The sequence below is a fragment of the Caretta caretta genome, chromosome 15, assembly GCF_965140235.1.
Source record: "Caretta caretta isolate rCarCar2 chromosome 15, rCarCar1.hap1, whole genome shotgun sequence".
Classification (NCBI taxonomy): Eukaryota; Metazoa; Chordata; order Testudines; family Cheloniidae; genus Caretta; species Caretta caretta.
Genome location: NC_134220.1, coordinates 1,625,622 through 1,643,709, shown reverse-complemented (window position 1 = coordinate 1,643,709; position 18,088 = coordinate 1,625,622). Strand labels below are relative to the sequence as shown.

The following is an 18,088-nucleotide window of genomic DNA, read 5'->3' as shown; positions in this document are numbered from 1 at the left end:
CCAGCAGTGCTCAGTATGATGAGTCAGGCTTGTTTCCTCTCTGCAGAAGCTGAGGACAGAGCCTTCATTGGCTCTGACCTTCTTTTTACTTGAGTGGATGTGTCAGGCTTTGTCATGCCACTTGCAGTCTGGATGCAATTGCTATGTGCGACCCCAGAGTGAGTGTGCAGCTCTCTGGGCAGCCTGCAGCACGGTGGCTGCCAAAAGCAATAGGCAGGCTGAGTGGCGAAACACTGCCTGGGATCAGAGCTTCCCTGAGCTTATTCACCCGAGCATTTCTTGTTGATGCCAGAGGTGGGGGAGGGGAGCCAACCAAACGCAGCCCTTCTGGAATTTCTCCACAGTGGAAGGACAGTAATAAATATATTTACAAGCTCTTTAAAAAGTTTTCTGTTCAGGAGCAGGATGTCATCAGTGACAGAAAGTAACAGTCTGCTCAGTCAAGAGCAAACTTAAATTCCTTCTGTGTTATTCACAGGACAGATTTTAATCAGATGTGAGAGGGCAGCTGGATGAGGGATGTGGGTTAGCCCCAGGGTCTGGTGGAAGCTACTCCCAATTTGTGAGAGCCTGCTGATGGATGTCAAGAGTTGTCCCCACACCTAGAGTAATAGGGGTGGAGCAACTTGCGCTGCTGTCTGGATTCCTGGAGTGGAATTGCAGCCGGGGCCTTTAGCAGGCTAACAGGATGGTGAACCCTCACTGCCTGGAAAAACCCACCTACCATTAGCATGAGGCCCTCTGGGTTACACCAGCTAGAAGGATAAGTCTGAGGCTTCTCAACTCTCCTGCAGGTGGGCATAAGATGGGGTCAGGAAAGAATTTTTCTCCATGGAATTCTGGGGAGGTTTATTGCTTTCTCAGAACACCCAGCATTAACCATTGACCCAAACAGTGCCCCACTGGTCTGTTCTGGTACAGCCAATTCAATGTATATATGGGATTTCTGGCCACATTCGATTCTCTGTTATACTGGTGCAAGTTCCACATAAATCAGTTGAGCCACTCGAATGTAACAGGGCAAAACTTGGCCCTCATTGCTCAGTGCTGTACTCTGATGCATGGCCTGTATCTCCTGGCCATTGTGGCCATTATTCTAGATTCTGCAGTAGCTGACCCAACCTAGGAGGTTACAGGACACCTGCATTCTGTTTCCAGCTCTCCCATTGGCTCACTTTATGACCTTGAGCAAGTCACCTCATCGGTCTGTACCTCAGTTTTATTATATATTAAATGGGGAGAGCAATGCAGATCTGCTCAGGAAACGTGATGTGAGATCTACAGATCAAAAGCATTAATCAAGCACTGAGTGGCATTAGTGCCTAGAAGGATAGAACAGAGCTATATTTCATTTTTCTCCTTGCATCTATGTAGGATCTGCTCATTGCTGTGCTTTGCTATGCCCTGTCCAGATTTGCAGCAGCATTTACCCAGACTTGTACAGCCTTCAGCACTGAGGCTGCTGCAAAAAGAGTGATTGTTTTGGTTTAAGGTGTTACTAGAAACACAGAGTGGGGAGGGAATTGATGGAAACGCCCACATACATCAAAAGGTATCAACAACAGTGGAGAGTTGAATCAAAGAAGGTCAGAATGTCCCTCTGAAACCTGAGAGAAACACTATCTATTTCCGTTCACCTTAAATCAGTGTTCTTAACTGGCCTTTTTCACTGTAGTGTCTGAGCACGGAGTTCATGGTGCTCTCTCTTGAGTAGCACTTCTCAGTCACAATCATCTTCCTGTAGGCCAGGGTTTCTTTGTGTCTCTCGATCCAATTAAGGGCTTCCAATATTTCCTCTTTAATTGAGCAGGTGCCTTGATGGCAGCACCAACCAAAGGATTTGCTAGTGAGTGGGGGATTGGAAGCTCATGGGAAATTTTACCCCCAGGCCATTCCTGTTCTCCCAGTGGTTGCAGAGCCTAATGGGAAGGGATGATTAATTGCTTCAAGCTGAGTTAAGCCTTGCCCATTTGCTAGACCAAGGTGCTTAGAGGCAGTGGCACGTCTTCTCTTGCTCACGCTCAGCTGAGGGGGAAAACCAGCAAACCATAGTGAATGATTGTCTGATCAGGGCATGATAGGAGGAGAGAGAGGCTCCTCTCTTTGGAGCAGGGAGCTACTTCTGCAAAAATAAATACATCAAATGGACTCTGCAGATACACAAGACATCTAGTTTTGACTAACCCTTCTGCAGCTTCCCAGTGGAGAGTGTTTACCTGAAATAATTTCCCTGCTTTTTCTTACTGCTCAGCTGACCCCTCTCTTCCTCACCCCCGTTCACTGCCAGTAGAATTTGGACTAGAATGATTCAGAGGGAGTATTATGGCCGCAGAGGCTTTGCTCTAAGGGAAGGAAGAACCCAGTGAACTAAACTTGCATTAAGGGGGGTTACATTTGCTTTTGCAAGCTGATCCCTCTTGTTTTGATATTGCAGTGTCTAGCCATAACCGAGCATATGTCTGTGAAGGTTGTCCACTGCTGTAAATATTTCTTCATGGGAAGTCCAGGACAGATTGGCCTAGAGCAGGTATTCTGCTGCCCTCCTGCTTCTCCCAGTGCCCAGCATTACCCGTAACCCTCTTTTATTGTAATGATTGGCTAAGAGCACTAAGTGATTGCAAGAGACCAGGTTTAGTTCTTGCTGGATCTCAGTGAGAATGTTTCTCCTGTGGAGCTGTCTGCCTTTTCCTCTTCCTGCCTCCTGCAAATTAATTACATTTGATCTTGCAAGTATCTTGGGGAGGGCCAGGGCTTTGCAAGGGAAGTGGCTTGCCAGTAGAATGAGTCTTTCTTCTCCTTAGTGTGTGGATGGGACCAGCTGTCCCTGGGATAAGTAGCGGGCAATTCTTAACCAAGGAACTGACTGTTGCCTGGAAGAGGAGGAGTTGGCTATTTGAGCAAGCCCTGGTCCTGGGTGTTGTTGGAAATGTTCCAGCAGAGGATGTTCAGCCCCTGCAGTCATTTCCCCTGCAATACAGGCTTTCTGAATGGAATTGGAGACGTCAGGAATTATTGAGTAAGGGACTAGGGCAAGCACACAGCGGAAGGGAGGGTGGTGTTTAAACTGTATTGTATGGTGATTCGGACCCAAGACCCCTGTCTGAGCAAAATGCCAGTCCCAGGCACATCGGTAAATCCATCTGAGTTTAAACCACCTCCATTGAGCATTGGGTTCTGTCAGCTGCTTTGGTCCCTCCCCAACTCATTTACTGATTCAGCTGCTGTTTAGAAGGCAGCCATTGTACTACGGCACTTTTTTCTGTGTCTGTATTTAGGTATAGTGACTTCCTTATGGGGCCCTAGTGTTTCCTTTATCTTCCTGCTCAGGGTCTTGTTTCCAAAGAAGACTTGAGTAGTGGTTCTTGCCAGGGCTATTATTTTATAAATACCCTCTATGGCAGCATAAATAATCTGCTGCTGCTTGCCAGACAGGGATGAGACACATTCCCTGCCCTGCAAAGGAGAAAGTGCCCTCTGAGGTGCTGCATGTCCTCCACTCTTTCTGCCTTCAGTGGGAGTCAAGGATGCTCAGCTCTTTGCAGGATCCGGCCCTAAATAAGAGCAGGTGAGGGATTTGTTGAGGAGGAAGGTGTGCCTGGGTTTGAAGAAGGGGCCTACCAGCTGAGGCAGATGTGGCTCGCAGCTATAGTAAGCAATTACAAGTGGGCTGACATTCAGAGGGGCTTGAGACCTGAAGCTTCAGTAGGAGATAGAAGAGCTCTGCCCCTCTTGGATCTGTGCATTGCGGAAGTGGTGGAGAAAGAGTACTTGACAGTCTCCACCTGAACACCCATTCCCCTAGTTTTGGAGTAGCAGGACTGAACTGCACTAAACTCCTTGCTTGGGATCAGCAAATAGTACGTAGTTTTGGATTCTTCTCAGCATAGCCAATTGGACCCTGGCTTTGGGAGCACCATTATCAAGAGGAGAATGCACTAAACTATCCCCACACAATGCAAAAAACCCAGCATGGGCGGCAGCAGGTTCAAACACTGGCACCATGAGTCAGTTTGCCTGGCCTGCCGCCTTCTGAACTCCCTGTAGACCTTCACACCGGTCACACATTCAGCTTGCTGCCTGCTGTTCCTGCCTGTCATATTTAGTGAATGTGGAGCGTTCCCACCAGACTTTCAGCAGAGAGCCTCCAAGTTCCCCTGTAAACATGGAAAATGGTTCAAACTGTGGCGGATTTTAATTGTTTATCCCCATGGCTTGCAGCAAGGCAGCTCCTCGGACAGGGCTTTCAGCAGTCGGTGATCCAGGCTTGTAAACTATCTGCAGCCTAGTGAGCATACAGGGAGCTGCTCCTACTCCTGTTCACTCAGTGCAAAACTCCTAGTGACTTCATTGGAAGCAGGATCTGACCCATCGCAGGGCCCAGTTTTCTCCACGATATAACAAACCTAAGTGCTGCAGCAATGTTAATTACATTAATTACGTTAATTTATTCTGTTGCCATGCAGCACCCTTCTCTTCAGATGAGTTGTCAAAAAACACAGAGTGCACCTACTAGGTATCTACTAGGTCTGCCACTCCTCCCAGCCTGCTGCTCGCCTCCTGCATCGCCTACCCACGTATCACTGCTGGAGACCCCCTGCCTCATTTTTATATGGGTCTCCCACAGTATTCTTGCCAGCAAGTTAAAAAAATATGGGTTGGATGAATGGACTATAAGGCGGATAGAAAGCAGGCTAGATTGTGGGGTTAACGGGTGGTGATCCATGGCTCAATGTCTAGTTGGCAGCCAGTATCAAGCAGAGTGCCCCAGGGGTTAGTCCTGGGGCCGGTTTTGTTCAACGTCTTTATCAATGATCTGGATGATGGGATTAACTTGCTCAGGGTGCAATTTGCAGTTGACACTAAGCTGCGGGGAGAGGTAGATACGCTGGAGGGTAGGGATAGGGTCCAGAGGGAACTGGGGTTATTTAGTCTGCAGAAGAGAAGAGTGAGGGGGGATTTGATAGCAGCCTTCAACTACTGGAAGGGGGATTCCAAAGAGGATGGAGCTTGGCCATTATCAGTGGTGACAGATGACAGAATAAGGAGCAATGATCTCAAGTTACAGTGGGGGAGCTCTAGGTTGGATATTAGGAAACATTATTTCATCAGGAGGGTGATGAAGCACTGGAATGCATTACCTAGGGAGATGGTGGAATCTCCATCATTAGAGGTTTTTAAGGCCTGGCTTGACAAAGCCTTGGCTAGGATGATTTGGTTGGTGTTGGTCCTGCTTTGAGCAGGGGATTGGACTGGATGATCTCCTGAGGTCTCTTCCAACTCTAATATTCTATGATTCTGTGATTCTATTACCCTTGGGAAAGGAGGGGGATTGAGCCAGGCTAGGATGACAATGGACACTTGAGGAATCAGAGAGGAGCCATTGAAGGTGGCTTCCCTTTTACGCCAAAGTGGGAGGGTGTCTCTAGATAGGGCCTCAGAAGTATCAGGCAGGGTAGGCCAAGCGAGTGGGTCTAAAATCCATGCAGCTGTTCTAAAAGGCTGTTTGTAAATAGCAGCTTGGCACCGTCCCATTCTCAGCAACGCTGGCCACTCCTGACCAGACTCCAGCTCTGGCTCCTCCTACTCCCTGACTGCGAGACCTGAGCAGGCATCTTTACTGGCTCCCAAAAGAGCTCCTCCTCCTAAGCCCCAGCCATTTCCACTGCCAGGCTCCCAGGAACAGCACAGGGATATGCCCCACACATACCTCTTGCAGGGATGTCTAGCAATGGCTCGGGCGGGCTGGGCTGGGCTGCAGTTCCCCAGCCAGCAGGCCAGTGGCTGAAGAGATGGGGACAAAAAAAATATCTCCTCTTTCTGCGCAGCACAGTGGAAACTGGGGCTGATCATGCAGCTAATATCCCCAGCCAGGGAGGTGCTGCAAGGCCTAGACAATGGTGGGCTCCCATGGTTCCAGCACAGTGGAGAAGTCTGCCGAATACTTAAGAACTTGCTAAAATACCAAAGTCCACAGCCAGTTGCTTAGCTGTGGAATCCTAGAGTGCATGGGATCCCTGCCTGGGGTTGCATAGCAGTGTGTGGGGCAGGTCATGTGCTGATGTGGGAGAGGGAAGGCTATGCAGACTCATGGTCTCAATGTGGTAGCTTTGGTCTGAGGGATTCTTTCTCTGCCGCTCACAAAGTGGGGTGGCCTGGCGAGATTTTGGGCCCTTGTAGTTGGTGAGGTGAAGAAGGCCAAGCCGGGAGCATTCATCAGTTATCTGCGTGGGAGAGAGTCGGTCTCATTGATGGACTCATCTTCTGAGATGTTCCTCTAATGGCACCTCATTTAAATGCTCTTCCTGTACCTCCTCCCTCCTGCTATCTTGGCTAGATGGAATCTTGGGTCCAGGATACTCTCTGGGCTGAGTGATGGGGAATTCCTGCCCCTCTCCTTCCCATGGCTGCTACAGCAGGTGTCTCATTTTAGCTCCACAACTGATAACAGTGGCCAAGTGAGTCTAGACCCTACCCTTCCGGGGGAATCCGGTTCCATCACCCAACTTAGAGGAACAGCCGTGATAAACTTCTGATCTAAGTAATTCTGAGCTACAGTGCTAACTGAAAACATCCCCCCATCTCAATGAATATGCCTCATACAAAGGTACATTAGAAGGTATCAGATTTCAGAGTGGTAGCAGGGTTAGTCTGTATCAGCAAAAACAATGAGGAGTCCTTAGAAGGTGTGTTACTCAGAAGCCTCTTCTGAGGAAGATGCTCATGAGTCAACAGCTGGCCAGAATGTTTCAGGACCCTTGAGGTGTTTTCTTTGTCTGATCAGACTGCCAGTATTCTCATGCTGTAAGACTGTTCTCCGATGCGGAAAAGGTGAAGACTGTAAATGTTTGATCAGTGTTTGTAATCTGGAACAGCCTTTCTGTATCTGTGTGTGTGACCTGTCTTAGGGTCTTGGGATTGAGTGAGATGGAGGCGCCAGGCAGCAGGTTGTGGGGAGCAGATCTTGACTGCTGTCACTTGCCCCACAGGGAGGAGGGCACAGTGGCTTATTGCCTAGTTCATCCCCAGCAGAGTCTGCCTGGCAATGTAGTTAGTGGCAGCAGGCTTCCACACCTAAATATTCCCGAGCTGTGTCTATTAATTCCATGAGCTTCAATTGAAATGCATTCCATCCATCCTCTCTGTAAACAGCTCTCTCCATTTTCATATGTATTTCAGTGGATAATATTTCTCTTTGTGGGATGACTCTTTATTTTGTTTAAAGATAGTGAGATAGTAAAGTCACACTGCCTTCCAAAAGATGGCAGTATAAACAGCCTTTCAAGAGGACTGGCCCCATCGTAGTGTTCCCCTGTCTCCATGCTTGCAGACACCTCCCTATTTAAGTGCCAACTGATTGGCTGCTCAGTGGCCTCCATAAAATGGTTGGCGGGGCCTCAGTCCAGTTCCTAGCAGATGGGAGCCAGCGTCGCGAAAGCCATCCTGGTGGGAAGTCTCGAGGGAGAATCTGAGGGCTAAATGTGTGAAATGTGGGTGTCCTTTGTGACTGTGGGGCCTTTTTCTGGTCCCTTGTCCATTCATGCATCCAGGCAGAGCTCCTCTGGGTGGTGTCCAGTGGCACCTTGGACTCCATGGGGCAGTTGGGCGATCTCTGAGGTTCTTTGCTCAGTGGCCCTTCAAATGCGTCCTTTTGACCCTGTGACCTGCACCCTCATTCCCATTTATTCATTTTTGATCTCCATGATCTGCTGAGGTCTGGGCCCCAGGGCCTTTTGTTGCCCTGGTGAGTACCACCCACCAATCCCAGTTATCAAATAGGCTGGCATGTTTAAATCTCCCCAGTGTGGATGGGTGGGTGAGGAAATTCTTGTCCTGATCATGGCTGATGCCCTCTTCCATTGGGCTACCAGAAAGAGCTGCTTTCACTCAGGCAGAAACTTGTGTAAAAGGACTCCTCTGGATGTTCCCAGCCTGAGAAGGACAATGCTGTTTGGGACTTGATTAGATTTCCTGAACTGCGGCCTGATCCTGAGGGGTTCTGAACACCAGCAGTACCAACGGACCTCACCGATAGACGCAGGCGCTCAGTGCTTCTGTGTGTCAGGCCTCTGAACCTAAACTCATGTGGTATATTGCAGTCCCCCAGAATGTATTGAGATAGCATTGTGGAGGGCTGATGGGAAATCAGGTCAAGCTCTTTCTTCAGCCTTTCTCTCAACTCTCTTGCAGCTCACCTTGCAGAGCACCAAGTCCCGCGTGGCCTTCTTCGAGGAGCTGTAGGAGGTGACCCAACCATCGTGCACTGCTGCTTCCAGCGAGCCAGCCACCTGCCAGCCAGAACCTCCTTCAGCAAGGCCATGTAGGCACATCCCAATGGCTGGGGATGGAGCCCCTCTACCTGCTGGCTGGGTGCATTCTGGGACATGATGCTGCTCCTGTGCAATGGACTTGGTCCGTCAGCAGTCCATGGATTTCAGCGTGATGTTCTCTAGTTTAGTCTATCCTAATCCCCCTTGTAGGTTTTTAACTAGCTACCCTCTTCTGCCATTTATAATGCAGAGCTGTGGTATCCCTTGCAGTCTTTTTAAGCAGCATTTGTATTTGGTCGTGACTGTCATGTGACCTCCTGGGAGATGGTGAGCAAGCGCGTGTGCCTTGGAAGGGGCCCCTTTCTCTTCCGGCCCTGCTTTAGGGAATGCCACAAATAATGTGCGCTCCTGCAGGCGGAGCTTTGGTGCCTTTGGCAGTTCGGGAGCCAGGGGGTGGGATGTGTGCTACTCTCGTCAGACCCCCAGTACTTCTGCCTGACTTTCAGGGGGGCTGAGTACTGGTGGACTCCATTGGTGACACACACATTGGTGTAATGGAATGCTGTAAATTGGGGGTATAGCCTCACCTAGGAGAGCGTGGTTAGGTCTGGTCTTCCCGCCTGTTAGAGGATCTAACAGACATAGAAGGGGTTCAGAGATACGCCGTGGGAATAGGTTTGGAACGACTTCTGTACGAGGAGAGATTGAAAAGACTCTAGCTGTTTACCTTGGAGAGTTGCCGCATAGAGGGGACATTACAAAGGTGTGCAAACTAATGTATGGGATGGAGAAGGTAGATCTACCCTCTCTGGTATGACCTAAGAGCAAGGGTATAGTCAAGGAAACTGAAAAGTGGGCTATTCAGCACTGATCAAAGGAAATACTTTCCCACACAGTGTGCAATGAGCCTCTGGAAGTCCTTGCTACAAGATTCTATTGACACCAAGAAATTTGTAGGATTAGGTCTTTGTCTGGATACAAAAACAGCCAGAAATCTAGCAGTGAACATTTAAAAAGTGAAGGGATATGAACCTTCATGCTTGTATCTAGAAGCTGACCTCTAAATAATGTAAATCAGGAGGGAATTTCCTCTGTGCCTTGGTCATCCCATAGCAACCTACTATAGCCTTCTTTTCACTTTCCTCTGAAGTATCTGGCGCTGGCCACTGCTGGAGATGGGCCGTGGGTCTGATCCACTATGTCAGTTCCTGTTCGTGGGAACTGCATGCGCTCAGCCTCCCTGCACATCACCTCCCTTGCTCCATTTTGACTCCTCTGGTAGAGTGGTAACCAGCACCCCATGAGCTGGGGCTCCACTGAGAGCAGTTCCAGTATCTCTTTGCTGCTGAGTCCTGTTCAGCAATGTTCTCTCTAATTTTTGACAGGCCGTGTGCCCCAAAAATTTCTTCTGTGCACGTTTTTGTGCGTGCGGTGTTTCGCTGCGTGCGTGGGGTTTAGGATCTGTGTGCACGCGCACAGCTTAGGGGGAGCAGTGCTGTTGTGTGAGAATGGCAGGAGCAGCCTTGCTCTGGCTGGGGCAGAGTCTGTGGTTTCCGGTCCCTGAAGGAGCATGCTGTGGACACTCGTGCGTCCTCTGCCTGCCGTGAGAAGAGCCAAGCAACAGGGCTGAGGGACTAAAGCTGCCAAGGTGACGTTGTCTGCTAAGTGAAGTAGCTCTCTCCTAGCAAGGGACTCTAGACAGCTATGTCGAAGAAGTCAGTGGCATCCTCAGCTCTTGAAAGGGCCTAGGTCTGCTGCCTTGGGAGGAGAGGGATAGCTTCTGGCACATGCTTTGTCAACCCCCTGCCTCCTTTGCCAGTGCTAGCCCCTCTCCTGCCCTGCTTTGTATTCTCTGTTTGGGGGACGAGTGGGGAGAGGTGCTAGAAATCACTTACAATTTATCTTCTAGGTGCTGGAAGTAGGGGGGCTGCTTAAAGAATTTGGTAAATTCATGGAGGATTGGTCCATCAATGGCCATTAGCCAAGATGGTTAGGGATTAAGCCCCATGCTGCGGGTGTCTGTAAGCCTCTGACTGCCAGATGCTGGGACTGGCCCATGGGATGGGCTCACTCAGTAGCTGTCCTGTACCATTCATTGCCTCTGAAGCCTGTGGTACAGGTCACTGTCAGACAGGACACTAGGCTAGATGGACCATTGGTCTGACCCCGTATGGCTGTTCTTATTTAAACAACACTAGCAATCGTGTCCTCGCTGTCCACTCTCAGCAATGCTGAGCAATCACTAATGGTCTGTCTTTAACCCACCCAATTCACTTGCCTTTATTTTACTTTTTTCAACAGCCTGGTTTAATCACAGAGAGCTGAATCTAGCCCTGTGGTGACTTCAGTCGAGTTATGGACAGGGTGGATTTGACCCAGAGTCAGCCCTTGGCTCGGCGTAGTACAGGTGTTCTCAAACTTTTGTACTGGTGACCCCTTTCACACAGCAAGACTCTGAGTGTGACCCCCCCCTTATAAATTAAAAACACTTTTTTATATATTTAACACCATTATAAACATTGGAGGCAAAGCGGGGTTTGGGGTGGAGGCTGATAGCTCGTGACCCCGCCATGTAATAACCTCACAACCCCCTGAGGGGTCCTGACCATAGAACCCCTGGTATAGTATATCCTGGCTTTTATCAGATCACACCCGTGAATCCTTTTATTTAAAAGGTCCCTGATGTGCGTTGAATCTCCTCCCACTTGGAAGTGTATGTGTCTGAAATTCAGATGGATAAAGCAGTTTTTTCCTTGGGATGGGGTCTGGGACAGAAAGGCCTTTTTTTTTCTACTCCCGTGGATTGTTATATTCTGAAGATACCATTGTTTTCTCATGTGTTTTAATAAAAATTGAAAGCAGTTGGAGGTGCAGTTGTCTTTTTTGGGATGGGTTAAAAAGAATAAAGAGCACTTTGTTATTGTAATATTACAGCGTGTCATAAAGCAGGTTTAACAAGAGACATGATTGCATCATCTCCAGAGTATTAAATGCACCATAAAGGCATGTCCAGAACTGAGACACGACTGCATCCCCTCTACTGTATCTCAGCACACAGGAACCCTGAGCATTGAGATATACCTGCCTCCCCTCTACTATATCCCAGTCCTGGGAATCCCCAGCACTGAGACGTGACTGCATCCCCTCTGCTATATCCCAGCACGGCACCCGGGAACCCCCAGCACTGAGACACGACTGTGTCCCTTTTGCTACATCTAAACACTATGGGCCATATTCTCCCTAGTCCGCCATGTCTGCTCAATAGAGTAAGGCATAAGGCAGCCTCTGCCTCTCTTGCATGGGCTATTCGTACTGCAGCTTGCAGTGCAGGAGGGGAAGGAGGCATTGCAGATCCACTATCCCCTTTCCCTCATACAGGAGGCATGCCTGTGGACATGCTACTTGCTTAATATATTGGCTCATTCTGGCTCATAAATGAAGTGGCTAGTGAGGTGGAAGCTGTTCATTAAATGTCAGAGGGAAGTTCTTGGCAGCTGTGGATCCTGATCTGACTTGACTTGGGAAAACTCAAGTCTTCCTTTGATTTGATCATAGCTGTCCTGTTCCCTGACATGTCCCCAGAAGTTGTGTTCATACTGGCCTGGCAGCCTCTCCCTGAGTTTTTGAGTAGCACCAAGCACGCTGTTGGCACATAAATAATACCAGCTCTGTGGCATGAGCCCCCTTCAATCAGCTGTCATTTCTTAGCCACTTGTGCTGTCCTTGAACGCATGGGTTTGGGGTGCAGGGAGCTGCTGCAGAGCTGGGTTAATAGATATTTGACCCAGCTGCCTCTGAGCTAGGCTGGGATCAGGAAATGTTTAATTTTCATTATCCATCATTCAGGCCTTTACAGAGGGCATGAGGACATGCACACAAAAAGCAAGGAGGCTGCTCCCTCTGACTGGCCCCTTTCTTCGCCATCTAAGCCACAGACAGGTTTGCAGCACAGTGTTTGCATATGTCATTTAATGAATTGAGCAGCAGAGTTGTTTATCTGCTCTGTGTTTGCACAGCCCCGGCAGCAAAACCCCTGGAGATGAAATTTAGCTCTTGACGAGGGCTTGTCCTAGAACGATGGTTCTGTTTGTCACATTTATGTACACTTTTTTCAGTCAATAATTGACTCAGCAGAAGTGGGTAGGCCGATGTGACTTTTCTTTTGCTGGTTTGTGTCAATGTGGGGCCTGCCCCTAGGAGAGGAGTTGACTTTACTTTTTTAAGAGATGCTGAAAGGAAAAGTGGGGTCTGCCTGCACTGCTCCATAAGGACGAGGCTGCAAAAGAAAGGGAAAATAAAGAGACGCTGACCTGATTTCACTGGTATCAAACACAGAATATTTCTACATAATATAGCTCATGTGTGTGCATGAGTGTGGCAGGCAAGAGCCTCAGATCTCAAGGAATTTAGCTGGTACACAAAGACTAAAAGGTTTTTATAAATGCTCCCTGCAAGTCCCAGGTTAGGATTTTCAGCTGATGAGTGGTGTATTCTGTAATGCACTGAGGAGTTAACTACGTGAAACTAAAGGGGAAAGTGATGGGGAGGTAGCAATACCCTGCCTCTGACATCAAGGCTTGTTTCTTCTCAGCTGCCCCAAGGCCTTCTGCGGGGTAGAGGTGAGGAGATGGGCTTGCAGGAGTAGCCTGATTGAACCCCAATAAAGTTTTGCATAACAGCTATTCCTACACATAAAGCATGTCCAGCCGGCCAAGGAAAATAAAGTACACGCAAAAGAGAATATGCTGAAAGTTCTGGGGAACTACAGGCCAGTCAGCCTCACCTCAGTCCCTGGAAAAATTATGGAGCAGGTCCTCAAGGAATCAATTCTGAAGCACTTTGAGGAGAGGAAAGTGATCAGGAACAGTCAGCATGGATTCACCAAGGGCAAGTCATGCCTGACTAATCTAATTGCCTTCTGTGACAAGATAACTGGCTCTGTGGATGAAGGGAAAGCAGTGGACGTGTTGTTCCTTGACTTTAGCAAAACTTTTGACACAGTCTCCCACAGTATTCTTGCCAGCAAGTTAAAGAAGTATGGGCTGGATGAATGCACTATAAGGTGGATAGAAAGTTGGCTAGATTGTTGGGCTCAACGGGTAGTGATCAGTGGCTCCATGTCTAGTTGGCAGCCGGTATCAAGTGGAGTGCCCCAAGGGTCGGTCCTGGGGCCGGTTTTGTTCAATATCTTCATAAATGATCTGGAGGATGGTGTGGATTGCACCCTCAGCAAGTTTGAGGATGACACTAAACTGGGAGGAGAAGTAGATACGCTGGAGGGTAGGGATAGGATACAGAGGGACCTAGACAAATTAGGGATTGGGCCAAAAGAAATCTGATGAGGTTCAACAAGGACAAGCTCAGAGTCCTGCACTTAGGATGGAAGAATCCCATGCACCGCTACAGACTAGGGACCGAATGGCTCGGCAGCAGTTGTGCAGAAAAGGACCTAGGAATTACAGTGGACGAGAAGCTGGATATGAGTCAACAGTGTGCCCTTATTGCCAAGAGGGCCACCAGATCGAGGGATGTGATCATTCCCCTATTAGGCATTGCTGAGGCCTCATCTGAAGTACTGTGTCCAGTTTTGGGCCCCACCCTACAAGAAGGATGTGGAAAAATTGGAAAACGTCCAGTGGAGGGCAACAAAAATGATTAGGGGACTGGAACACATGACTTATGAGGAGAGGCTGAGGGAACTGGGATTGTTTAGTCTGTGGAAGAGAAGAATGAGGGGGGATTTGATAGCTGCTTTCAGCTCCCTGAAAGGGGGTTCCAAAGAGGATGGATCTAGACTGTTCTCAGTAGTGGCAGATGACAGAACAAGGAGTAATGGTCTCAAGTTGCAGTGCGGGAGGTTTAGGTTGGATATTAGGAAAAACTTTTTCACTAGGTGGGTGGTGAAGCACTGGAATGGGTTATGTAGGGAGGTGGTGGAATCTCCTTCCTCTGAGGTTTTTAAGATCAGGCTTGACAAAGCCCTGGCTGGGATGATTTAGTTGGGGATTGGTCATGCTTTGAGCAGGGGGTTGGATTAGGTGACCTCCTTAGGTCCCTTCCAACCCGGATATTCTATGGTTCTGTGACTGATCAATCTCAGGCCTCTGAAAAATGTTCCGACAGCTCCTGAGCAAACAGTGTTATTTTTAAAACATTGGGAAACAACCCATCTCTAGAGGATCCACGTGACAGGTGGTAGTTACCTGGGTGAGCGCACACCTAAGTCAAGAGCCATCTTGATCATTTGTGAGACATCAGCACCATGGAGAGCAGTGGGGGAGGGGGGAGTGAAATCCAACCATGGCTTCTTAGTCCTTCCTTGTCTCATGTTATAAGGAGCTGTCAGTACTCCGGATTCAGGGCACAAGTTGATCACAAGAGTCAGGAAGGAATTTCTGGCTGTGCAAAAGTATTACAACATGGTGTTTCCCTTCTCAAAGCCTTCAGTCCTTCTCCCATCACCCACATCCCATCCCTGCACTGCGTTTCCTTCCCAGCCTGTATATCACTTCAGCATCTCTCTTAGATTCCCAGCTGTTAACAGCCACCAGAAAGAAACCCTCACTTTAGTCTTTGCTGCAACATGTTTGCATCAATGCCTTGGGATTCCTGCCCCTGACGTGCCCCCCCCACGCCCACCGTACCATTACAAGGCAGAGTTGGGGTCATTCCATCTGCTTCTCGTTGTTTTATTTAAATCAGTTTCCCCCCATTCCTCCTCCATCCGTTCCTTTCTTCAGTGTGGGATCTCATTTGGTGTCTTTAGAGGCCTAATTTCCCTCAGAAACCAGCTGGGTGGGAAAGGGGGGAGAGCAGTGGGGGAGAAGGGACAGAGGGCTCCAAGTCTCCCCTAGTTTCAGCAAGATGAAGTTGTGTGGAGGTGGAAAGCTCCAAGCTCAAGATCCCACTTAGCCTGGCAGCCAGAAGCCCCATTCTGCACCCAGCAACAGAGACATAGATCCTGGACAGCAAATCCCCAGCTGAACCTGCAGTGACTGGGGAAAGGACCCTGGCATGGCCCGTACCAACGGGACACAGTAGGAAGCCTGCTAGAGAAATGGCTTGGTTTGGCATTCCAATGCACCCGGCATTTCTCATCCCCCTCCCTATTTGAGTCTGTTATTGGTCTTCCCAGGAGCAAGCTGAGTTTCCCGTTTGGCACCTGGGTAAAAAGGTGCCTTGTATTTTCCAGAGACAAGCTCTGCTTTGGCTAATAAATATTCTGAGCCAGCCCCAGCCTCGCCCCACCCCTCTCTTAGAACAGCAGAGTGATTAATGGCAGCACTAATGATCAGGATGTTCCTCGCTGCTGACTTCACCTGCATGCTAAGCAGATTAGCCTGGGCCAGGACTGCTCAGCCAGCCCGTGCTGTTCCCAGGGCCCAGTCCAAGCCTGCGTGCTGGTGGTACAGTACTGAGGGCCTGAGCCAAACACCGCCGGAGCCAGAGTTGCTTGCTAGGTTGCTGGGGAATGTGGTGAATTTGTGACATAATGGCTGACCTCTCAGACAGGAGAAGCTGCGGGGAGTGGGGTCTCGCAAGCAGCAGCGGGAATGGCCTGCAGTGTGTTCTAGTGGGGAGAGCAATGGCCAAGGGCACTCAGAGATCCCACGGCCAAAAGGGACCGTTGTGATTGTGGGACCTGACCTCCTGCATAGCACAGGCCAGAGACCTCCCCCACCATAATTCCTACCGATCCTTTAAAAAACAGCCAATCTTGATTTTAAAATTGCTACTGATGGAGAATCCATCACGGCCCTCAGTAAATTATTCCAGTGGCTAATTACTCTCACTGTTAATGATTGACACAATATTTTCAGTCTGAGTTTGTCTAGTTTCAACTTCCAGCCATTGGATCTCGTTATGCATTTGTCTGCTAGGTCCAAGAGCTAAGTATTAAATAGTTGTTCCCCATGCAGGTACTTATAGACTGAGATCAAGTCACCCCTTTGTCTTCTCTTTGGTATGCTAACTAGACTGCACCTGTTTCTATCACTGTAAGATGTGGGTTCTGTTCCTGGCCCCACCACTGACTCATTGTGTGATGCACAGTCAACCTGTAGAACTCATTGCCAGGAGATGTGAAAGCCAAAACTATAAAAGAGTTCAAAAAAGAATTCTATAAGTTCATGAAGGATAGGTCCATCAGTGACTATTAGCCACGATGGGCAAGAATGAAACCCCAAGCTCTGGGTGTCCCTAAGCCCACAACCGCCAAATCTGGGACTGGATGACAGGGCATGGACCACTCAATGATGGTCTGTTCTGTTCATTCCCTCTGAAGCTTCTGGCACTAGTCACTGTCAGCAGACAGGATACTGGGCTAGATGGACCATTGGTCTGACCCAGTCTGGGTGTTCTTATGTTCTTGGACAAGGAACTTTACCGCGACCTGCAAGGGGGGAAAACAGCTTTATGCCCATTAGGAATATCAGCAAAATGTTACCTGTTTTCGATGGACTAAAGACCTGGAATGGGAGCTTTCTCTGTCATTATGGGCTCAATCCAGCTCTCATTAAGATCGATAAAGTTAGAGCAGTCCTTAATTGACGGGGTTGGGGGTAGATGTTGAATCTTCAAGCAACAGATCTTTATTCCAGCTGTTTATCGTGTTGGAGATAAATAGGTGTCAACAAAACCAGAGAGTGGAATAAAACCCTATCCTCTCTCAATAGCCCACTTTTCCCTTCCTTGGTGTCTCTGACATCATGAGCCTACTGGTTCTGCAATCAGCGTAGACATTTGGCAGGTGGGGGAGGGTAGAAACAACTTGCCTCTCCCCACTGCAGGTCAGCTATCGTCTCTCCGTGCCTCCCTCTCCCCAGCTGCGATACCCCTTCTGCGAAGGGTGCCAGATTGAATTCACTCATAGACGTAACAAGTTTTGTGATCCTCAGCTCAGCAGCACCAGGGAAGCGAAGAGAGATCATTATTCCTTTTAACATCTGGCTGGTTGCTGGGGAAGGCTGAGGGCATGGCTACACTTGCAGATGTAGAGCACTGTGAATTAAACCCGCCTTCGTAGAGTGCAGTAGGGAAAGCGCTGCAGTCTGTCCACACTGACCGGAACAAGCCCACTGGCGTGGCCACATTTGCAGCACTTGCAGCGGCTATGGGAGCGGTGCATTATGGGTAGCTATCCCACAGAGCACCTCTTCCCATTCTGGCACTGTGGCTTGTGGGAAGGGGTTGGGGGGAGCATTCTGGGTCCTGTCCCAATGCCCCGTGATGCATCGGTTCGCATCCCAGCAATCCCTGTGCTTCCGTCCACATTTGGAGCCATCTTTCAATGGTTTTTGTACTGCGTGCTCTGTCTTCCCTTTCGGTCTGCGGGAATGAAGCCCGAACTGCTGAGGAGTACGCTGACGAGTCTCGCCAGCATGTCACGTTTGGCAGTCGAGTTATTCCTTATGATCCAAAGTGACAGTGAGGGCTCCAATGATATCGACTTGAGTAACGCATATGACACGAGTTTGCTTGTGGCATTCACAGACATGCTCACCACCGTGGAACTCCGGTTTTGGGCTCGGGAAACAAGCACTGAGTGGTGGGATCACATCGTCAGGCACGTCTGGGATGACGAGCGGTGGCTGCAGAACTTTCGGATGCAGAAAGCCACTTTCATGGAACTGTGTGCTGAGCTCGCCCCCACCCTGCGGCGCAAGGACACGAGATTGAGAGTTGCCCTGACGTGGAGAAGTGGGTGGCGATTGCAATCTGGAAGCTGGCAACTTCAGACAGCTACCGATCAGTCGATAACCAGTTTGGAGTGGGAAAGTCGACCACTGGACTCGGGTTGATGCAAGTTTGCGGGGCCATTA

General features: G+C 49.2%; 1 protein-coding gene across 7 annotated transcripts in view; it reads left to right on the top strand.

The window, feature by feature from the left end:
• Positions 1 to 18,088, top strand: part of NF2 (NF2, moesin-ezrin-radixin like (MERLIN) tumor suppressor) — a 104,631-nt gene that overhangs the window by 84,377 nt on the left and 2,166 nt on the right. For 6 of the 7 annotated variants that reach the window (XM_048821279.2, XM_048821282.2, XM_048821276.2 and 3 more), the window contains one exon: positions 8,188 to 11,128. The exons of the other annotated variant lie outside the window; for it this stretch is intronic. Coding sequence is in view for 4 of the 6 variants with exons in the window: in XM_048821282.2 (XP_048677239.1) it covers positions 8,188 to 8,245 (58 nt within the window). In the remaining 2 variants the exon portion in view is untranslated. Of the gene's footprint in view, positions 1 to 8,187; positions 11,129 to 18,088 lie in introns of those variants that run through there. 7 annotated transcript variants of the gene reach the window in all.